Genomic DNA, 9,015 nt, shown 5'->3' on the forward strand with positions numbered 1-9,015 from the left:
CAAACAATAACCTATTATTTGTTGCATTGTACAATATTATTATACGTAATTAATGTGAACTTTTTTAATGTTGCTTACAAACAACAATTAATTCCTATTAATGGTGTATTTGCAATTTAATTTTGTCTGTCGCCGGAAATATTACGAGATATTTCATGTCCACGCGAATTTTCCTCGCTGTATTTACATTGGTGATAAATCGAACTACATCTGTCGGATGCATTTCGAGAGATCAGATCGCGAGAGATGAAGATTTGCTCGATTTTCTGATGGAAATGTTACGTAATATCGTATAGACGACGCCTGGCAAAGGTCCATAAATCCTTGTGGAATCATAAAGCGGAAGAGATGCTTTTACGCGCGCGCATTTACGTTCGAAAACACTTTCGCCATGGTTTCTCTTCGTTTTCTGTCGGTTCGACGAGAAGAAGAAGGACAGAGGAACAACGTGTTTCCCTTGTGCTAGGAGAATCGCCGGAAGTACGCTGGAAACGCGTTTCCTTTCGGTCGTTCGCTGTCTAATCTCAAGATGTATACGTGTCTTTATGCGAACGTGCTTTTCACGTAAATCACGTTCTTATCTCTTGCGTGTCACCATCTGGGGATGCTCGCGGTTAAAACGCGCATCTATATCTTCTTGTTACGCGTTTAATAGTAAATGCGACCGTTTTATCTTCGTGTCACAATCAAAGAAGGAAGTGCGAAAAGATAAAACGTAAAAAAGAGACAATCTCTGAATGGAGGTAAGAACGCGTGCCTGTGATTTACATTTAATTTTTAAATAGCCAGGTGGAATGGCTACAATATGATTTTATAGTTTTCTTTAAAGAGGAAACTAAAAAGTATCGTTTAGAAGAAATCTTTTACTTCATTATTTGCACTATCTTATAACATAAATTTAACAATTATTAGTGAAAAATATAACTACAAAATTAAAGTTGGTTTTAAGTTTTCTAAACCACCTATCTATTTAAAGATTAATGTCGAACTTTTATCCGGTGTCAAACCTCGTTGAAACGAGAAACGTCAAGCGGTTGCATTTAGTACTGAAAATAAAGGTAACGGATCCCGCATTTATTGGTAATCTTGTTCGCCGGTTTATTGAAATTCGAAATGATAGCGATAAACGATCTGCAGACACGAGGGACATCGTCACCGTTGTCCCGGTTGACGCTATACGTTCGTGACTATCTGCAACCACATCCGTATGATATTTATTTCGGTTTATTTGCAGACTCGTCAGAATGGTGGGTAGCATGCCCAGCGGATGGATGAGGAGGATTCTCCTCTTCCTCGTCCTGATGACCGGTGTCCTGCTAATCGCCATGTACGCTCATGCTCCGCCGCTCGCATCGCTCCAGCCGTTCGCGACGAGACGGTAAGTTTTTCTTTTTATTGTAGTCACATTTGCCTTTCAAAATTCGGCAAGTAAAACACGCGGTAATATTTTTTGAGATCCGTTGAGTAAGACGAACTGGAAACTGTAGTTGTCAAATATTAATTGAAAAAAGCCAGCAGTCTTTTTGAACTCCGTTCTATTTCAAGTTTTTTATTCTGATTTGAATTCACACAATTTTTTATAAGAAGACAAATATCTCTGATTATTGTAAGACAAATCTTTGCGAAACGCGCAAAATCGCTTTTTTTTTTTTTCTTTTAATTTCTATATTTCTGTGTTTTCTGTTAACACACAGCCAGCGCAGGTTCGTTTGCCCGCGTTGTGTATTAATCCAGTGCCTCTTCTGATGATTTTCTTACACTGCATGTTTTTTTGTTTTTATTTTAAACTTATTTTGCACTCGCAACGCAATGAATCATGCATCGAAGAAGACTAGAGGACTTGCAGCGCGGCTTGGTTAATTACCTGGCGGGTAATGAAACCACGATCGGACCTGGCGAACGGCTCTACGAGTATCTGGAAGAGCCTAGGTAACGGATAGCCCTCAACTGGGGGTGGAATCTTATGCTAGACCAAATGTCCTGCGTATGTTTTTCATACCTCTCATCCCCGCATTGATTTGATCCCTCTGTTCATATGTATCTGGTTCAGGGAAAAATATTTTTGAACAACCCTCTCTATTTTCACGATATTGCAGCGTATCGAACGGCACTGTACAACAATTCGCTTCAAACTGTTATGAAAAAAGGAACATAAAAGCATAGTTTTGTTAGAAAAAAAGCGTGTGTCCTCTCTCGAGTTCTAAACTCTCGAGTTCTAAATTTTATAGAGAGATAATCCATGTTTGCATTTCACGGAGTAATTCGAATATTTTATTTTACAAGATGGAATCGTTGTAGCTACAAACGTATTAAGGATTTCATTTGTATGTGAAATTCTTATAGATAACTAATATGTGAAAGTATCAGAATCTCAGGTATGCATTTTATAAACTATCTAGACTCGTTTTCGATGAGGCGAATTGATCGTGTTTGATAACATCCTTTCACTTCATGTTTATTTTTTTTTCGAAACTAGTCACGTGCCATCTGATACCAATCGAACGTTGCTCTCTCAATTAAATAGCTACCCAGGCATGAATTGCAACACGTCGACCGTCTCAGTGAACGAATTCCTTGAATGTCCTGAATTCTCACATGACAATTCCCGTGTATTCCTCTTGCAACGTCGCACCTCATTCTGACGCTCGCCCCGTTTAATCCACTCGCCCGAGCACGCCCGTTATACTAAACGCACGCCCGCGCCCACTATTGTTACGCACTATTGTCTCTTGTGTTGCGCGGATTGTACGGTTGCTGCATTTGTCCTGACCTGCTTTGCGCGAAACCTGACTTTCCAAACCTTCCATTCTGAGAGCGAGTTTCGTCTTCGTTTTCAGAGGCGATCCAAACTCGATTGGGAGTTTGCGTGAGGATAAGAAAAAAATGTATTCGTTTTTGAAAACAAAAAAACCTGGGAAAGACACCTTTTTTTACCTCTATCCATATAACAGTCGTCGATTTCTAATACGAGATACAACCAATCCTCCAATTAGTTCCCTGCAAATCGATGTAAATACTGATCGTTGCTTCACTCGCGAATTTTCCTCTCGAATTTCATTGGAGCACTCCTTTTTAGCTTTCTATCGAGTACTCGTGCATTTCTCCATTCTTCTACTTCGAGCAGAACGTTATTCCGTTCCATGATTAGCCAGCTATTTTCTTGGGTGCTTCTGTTCGTTCGGTAAACATCGCTTCCTTCTTCTTTTCTAATTTCTTGCTTTTCTAATTCGAACGATGCCATAATGATATCGCTTTTTGCGCTTTTATTTCTCTTGCCATTGTAATGAGTACCTCTTCATTTGCCGGAGGTATGATATTAGCTTGACCGAGATAGGGAATGAATTGCGGAAGGTCTTATCTTTTTCTTCTTTCAAAATAGGTGAACTGTCATGGTTCTTGATTTATTAAATTGTTTCCTTATGTATTATTATATGAGTTACATGCTCTGATATAAAACAATGTTTATTTTAATTTATTATTGAATATTTAGTTAATAATTTTATTTAAAAACTATCTTTTTAGTAAAATTATCTATTATATATTTAATGTACATGAAATAACTCATAAAAATATTTAACTTTTTGTATGTGATTTTTTTATTAAATTATTTATTTATTTTAATTATTTATGATATTACTGAGCTTTGTTAATTTTTTGTTTATTTATATTTATATTTTACTCTCAAATGTTTACGCACAAATTGCTGGTATAACAAACATCGTAATATAATATTTAAAGGAAAAATTGCTAACCGCGACATATTAAGTTTCTCAATTGCCATTTCGAATCATATATAAGATGGAATTTTGAAATAGAATTGTTCATCGCATGTTATATCTCCTTAAATGTACATATCATTTTTAACATTTTCTGCATTTTTGATTGTGAGACAGGTGTCTGTTGCAAACTGGATTGTTAAAGAAAGAATATGATTACTTGGTAATCCGTGGTGTGACAAATGATTGGATATATGTATGTGTTTGAGGATTTAACAAAATAAAGTTATTTCTTTCAAGGAAAAAGTTATCGAACAAGAATCGATATTTCTCAGTCGTGCCACAAATTGCTAAATTAAAATATTCTGTACATTATTCTTCTTATAATTGCGTAAGCATAGCTGTGATTGTAGTTGTAAGATTCGATTAATCACCGTCGAATATTCTCCTCATATTCGATTATGATTGATCGTTTTTTACAATAACTTACAACTACACTTACGCAATTGTAGAATGGGGTTAAAAGATCACGATTACAGATCGAAGCACAAGTTCAATTTTTGATCGCAGGACATTTCAAAGTCCATGGTCCTGGGCGTGTGTGGCGAATCGATGTGAGAGACGAGCGGTAAGGTCCTCGAGGACATCCTTGGCGACCTGCACCGCACATTGCGGAGGAAATACTCGTCTATTGTGGCCCAGACCGACCGAGAACGTCATCCTCGGCGATGACAGTGTCATCCTGCATCTTCAGCAGATTGAGTTTGTCACCGTAAATACGAGCGATCAGGAGACGAAAGATCTGCTGGAGAATGCGAAAGATGTCTTCATCGGTGAGTGTTGAAAAAGTATTAAAAGAAGAAACTATTAGAACATTTACCTAACACGTTGAAGTTATTTTACAGCTCCTTGTCATTAATCACTATAAAAAGCGTAGGGCAAAAACTTTATTAATTTCCTAAAATACTCTTAGTAACGCTTGTCAACCTCTTATATTAACAAATATGATGAAGCATATATAATATGTACCACAAAATACGTACCAGATGCAAGATTACATATTTTACGTATTAAAGTTACACTTTAATACGACTTTGATATATACACCAGTATGTATCAAAGTCATAACTTCTACGTATCGTATTTATGTGTTCTATGTAGAATAGGGAATTACCGAACTTTGCATCTTGTAAATAATTATTCATCATGTTTTGTGTAATTAAGGCCTTTATTCTGTAACTCTTAACGACAGTGCCGTTATATTATTGTTGCACAGATTTTATACATAGTAAAGAAGCTGCAAAGACAATATAACAATACCGACATTGTTGACGGAATCACTGCTTCTTTCTACGTAAAACTCTCTTTAATTGCAGGAAACATTAGGAGTTTGGTCAAGGTGTTGAACGCTAAAAGTCGATCCGGCATCGATTCGTTTATCGTGTATCTGAGCGCTGGCAATGCACGGGGCACCACTTTGACTCTGGATACCGACGAGTCGTATAAGCTGGAACTCACATCGAAAGGGAAGATTCTGGAGGCCAGAATCACGGGGAGGAGCTACTTCGGGGTGCGGCACGGTCTTGAGACCCTTAGCCAGTTGATCTGGTGGGATGAGGCGGCCGGAAAGCAGGGCGCTCTTCGCGTCCTCACGCGAGCCTTCATCGAGGATAAACCCGCATTCTCTTATCGCGGCCTTCTCGTCGATACCGGTAGGCAGTTTTTCCCCGTCGAGGAATTGAAGAGGGTCATCGATGGCATGGCGGCCACAAAACTTAACACGTTACACTGGCATCTCACTGACTCCCAGAGTTTTCCGTTTGACTCAGCGCAGTTCCCAGAGATGGCAAGATGGGGCGCTTACAGTGGCGATCATATTTATACACCTGACGATGTGAAGGACCTAGTTGATTATGCGAGGATACGCGGCGTCAAGATCGTCGTTGAGATCGATTCTCCGGCTCATGCTGGTGCCGGGTGGCAATGGGGTGAGTTCTTCTTCAAATTTTGTAATATTTTTGTAGGCACAGATCAGCATTTTTATTACATTTTTATGATAATCAGGTACGGAACATGGTTTTGGTGAGCTGGCGTTGTGCGTAGATCAACAGCCGTGGTCGTCATATTGTGGCGAGCCAAATTGCGGACAACTGAATCCAATAAATGAACACTCATACAGGATATTGGAGGGCCTGTATCGAGAGTTATTAGATCTTACAGAGGTGCGCGATTTGGTGCATCTCGGTGGCGACGAGGTGAATCTCGAGTGCTGGGCGCAATATGGGAATATCACCCTGGCAATGCAGGCGCAAAACATGACGGATTATCACGCACTTTGGGCGGAATTTGAAACGAAAATGCTGCAGCGTCTGATTCGAGCGAATCACGATAAAGTTCCGAAGGCGGTAATCCTGTGGAGCTCTCCATTAACGAAGAGACCTTACATCATGATGTACTTCGACCCGAAAATTCACGTGATCCAGTCTTGGGGTGGTAGCAATTGGCCAGAAACTCCGGATCTGCTAGAGGACGGCTTCCGGGTGATTCTATCGCACGTAGACGCCTGGTACTTGGACTGTGGCTTCGGTAAGTGGCGAGAGATCGGCGAGGCTGCATGCGGCGAATATCGTACCTGGCAAACCGTCTACAATCATCGTCCGTGGAAGGACTATCCACCACAACAGCAACCTTTGGTGCTCGGTGGTGAGGCGGCGATCTGGAGCGAACAGACCGGTCAGTCGTCCCTGGGACCTCGACTATGGCCTAGGGCGTCGGCGTTCGCTGAACGATTATGGTAAATAATATAATGTAGCAAATATATAATTTTTTTTCTAGTATCATATGTTTTTTCTAGAATGTTACAAGAAAATTTTTTTCCAGGAGTGATCTATCAACCAACACTTACTCCACAGACGAGAACGTTTATACCAGACTAGCCGTGCATGTTGAAGTCCTGAACAGCAGGGGCATCAAAACAGAGTCTATGTGGCCGCAGTGGTGTTCTCAGAATCCCGGGAAATGTCTCTGACCGATCGTTAGAGACTTGCTAATTATGCACCAGCCGTTCCACGAGTACTGTACTTGCGGCACTGATAAACATATAAAAACAGGGATTCACAAAAAGCGGCGTCAGTTGCAAGTCCTGTCGATGGTCGAAATCGATCTCGTCCAACAGGCAATAACATTGCGTATTCGTGATCTATGGGACCTTTCGATGCAAATCCTGCCGACAAAATTGACAATCGTTTCTGCTTGATAAATCACTCGACGTTTTTTTCATTCATAAGAAATGAACATCGAAGGGATCCTTGAGATGTTCGGTAAATAACATCAACGTAGCCAATAACCAAGAAGCTCTCTCTGCGTATGTAATATATATGCAAATATATGATAAAGCTGCGAGATTACAGAGGTGACAGCGGATAAGCCGTGACTTTAAACCAACACACATTAACTTGACGTAAAAGAACGCGTGGCTGGTTACGATTAAATAATTCAAATTTCTCTTGTAAAGAGATTTGAAAGGCTTCACGCAAGCTTAGTTTTATAAGCGTCTACTTAAATCGAATGATTGTAATTAAGTAGAACCGCGGATATTCTATTGACAAAATGTGATTCGGAGTCCGAACTGTATGTCGATCATGAATGTTGCAATTTCCTTGATATCTAGAAAATATCGCTGTTTTATATATCTAATAAATATATATCAAATTTATGAATCATTGCGACAAAATTAATATGTATGTTATGATGTTATTCGTTAAACTGTTTTCGATCTCGAGTTCTACTGCGTTAAAAGTACAAAAATTTCGCGTTCGAGCTTTTCAAAATTTTTTCCAGCGCATACTTTTTAACAAGTAACATATTTTAATCTTTTTTTCGTTTATCGATGTTAAAATTATAAACATTAATCTGTTATACGTTAATTGTTTATCACATTATACTGCATAACGATGCACAATTGAAACAAATTGAGACAATTGTGCATCACATCTTAATATGGGAGATGACGAGGTACTACCTCGATCGAGACTCTAATTAGAGTCTTAGCGAGAAGGAGCCTTTAAAGCGAATGAGAAAAGAAATATGACGCGCAGGAAGCTTATCGCGTTATTTCTCGGATCCCACGAATCGAGGATAGCGAGAGTAGACTAGCTTTATCACTGGAACGCCTCAGCCAGGGGCAATTTTATAGCGCGTAAGTTAGCTTTTTAATGGTCGAGATTACATTATTGAAAGTATAAGTAACAAATAACAAAAAAGGCGTATATGTGTAATTGTGTATATGTGATGGTATGATAATTCTGATGTGACATGAATGTCGAAAGGAGAGAACGAGTGCTGTATATTCGCGACTGATCTATATTATTAAAGATTATCGTGTATAATGACAATGCTTGATATCGGAGAGCTTGAAATTTGCCGATTCGGCGCGCAACGCTAATCGAATTTTTATTTATCGTCAACGCAAAAATGCTCAGGGCAGAGTGCACAATTATTGGATATTGCTTACGCCTGGAGGATAAAAGACATAAAAAAATCTCTTGATTATTTCTTAAATAATACTAATAACTTTATTTTTCAAGAATTGAATTTAATGTATACATTATCATTGAGCGTATATTCTCGCTTTATTAATCATAATCATATTGGCTTAAAATAGAAACAGTCATATCGTACAATAATTTATTTGTATAAAAAATAAGAAAACATAATTTATTTTGAAAAAAAGAGGAATTACATTATGTTATATTATTTTATGTAATCGCCGAGATTTTTCGCGATATAATTTCTAATCAAGTCTTGAGCTAGGAAGATGACGTCCGTATCATCACGAAAAATTAGATTTTATAGAACGTAAAGAGAGAAACTCGCCCAAACATAATAATTCCAATTATAATAATTAAAAAAGATGCACACGGATGTGTCTATAATGAAAAAAAGTCTGATAATAGTTATCAAATGTGTTTTATTTTGCATTGTTATTGGTATATTGTAATATATATTGCCAAATATAATAATAATAACAACCGATCGTTTGAAAATAATTAGAAAAAAGTTAATATTTAGAGAAAATAATATTTAAAATTAGCACTTTGTTTTGATTATATTATAATTGAATATTTGAGCAAAATTATTTTACCAAAGCTTTAGTATTATTTAAGGTTGTGATTTATTATTACCAGACTTTTTTTTCACTATAAGCGACGCAAGTGATCTTGATTAAGAAGTGAATGTGCGTGGAAATTCGCCCCCTTAATCCCTGTACAACGTGGCCTATGAATTATGTAAGAAAACG

At 38.1% G+C, this 9,015-nt stretch overlaps 1 protein-coding gene across 2 annotated transcripts; it reads left to right on the top strand.

Moving 5' to 3' along the window:
• Positions 1-1,238: 1,238 nt before the first annotated feature.
• fdl (fused lobes) lies at positions 1,239-7,313 on the top strand. Of its 2 annotated transcripts, none has more exons than XM_018547902.1 (5): positions 1,239-1,378; positions 4,287-4,549; positions 5,093-5,704; positions 5,781-6,510; positions 6,597-7,313. In XM_018547902.1, the coding sequence occupies exons 1-5, from the start codon at positions 1,245-1,247 to the stop codon at positions 6,742-6,744; spliced, it is 1,887 nt and encodes a 628-aa protein (XP_018403404.1). In that variant the 5' UTR covers positions 1,239-1,244; the 3' UTR covers positions 6,745-7,313. The 2 variants fall into 2 exon arrangements, with proteins under 2 accessions (XP_018403404.1, XP_018403403.1); XM_018547901.1 differs by lacking the exon at positions 1,239-1,378 and adding an exon at positions 1,812-1,929.
• Positions 7,314-9,015: the final 1,702 nt, after the last annotated feature.

The sequence above is a fragment of the Cyphomyrmex costatus genome, unplaced genomic scaffold (assembly GCF_001594065.2).
Source record: "Cyphomyrmex costatus isolate MS0001 unplaced genomic scaffold, Ccosl1.0 scaffold69, whole genome shotgun sequence".
Lineage (NCBI taxonomy): Eukaryota > Metazoa > Arthropoda > Insecta > Hymenoptera > Formicidae > Cyphomyrmex > Cyphomyrmex costatus.

Bases quoted from the DNA above. Each gene is read 5' to 3' on its own strand.
- fdl (XM_018547902.1), top strand. From the start codon at position 1,245: ATGGTGGGTAGCATGCCCAGCGGATGGATGAGGAGGATTCTCCTCTTC. The intron at 1,379-4,286 runs GTAAGTTTTTCT...TTTTGATCGCAG, and splicing joins CAGCCGTTCGCGACGAGACG to GACATTTCAAAGTCCATGGT. The intron at 4,550-5,092 runs GTGAGTGTTGAA...CTTTAATTGCAG, and splicing joins TGCGAAAGATGTCTTCATCG to GAAACATTAGGAGTTTGGTC.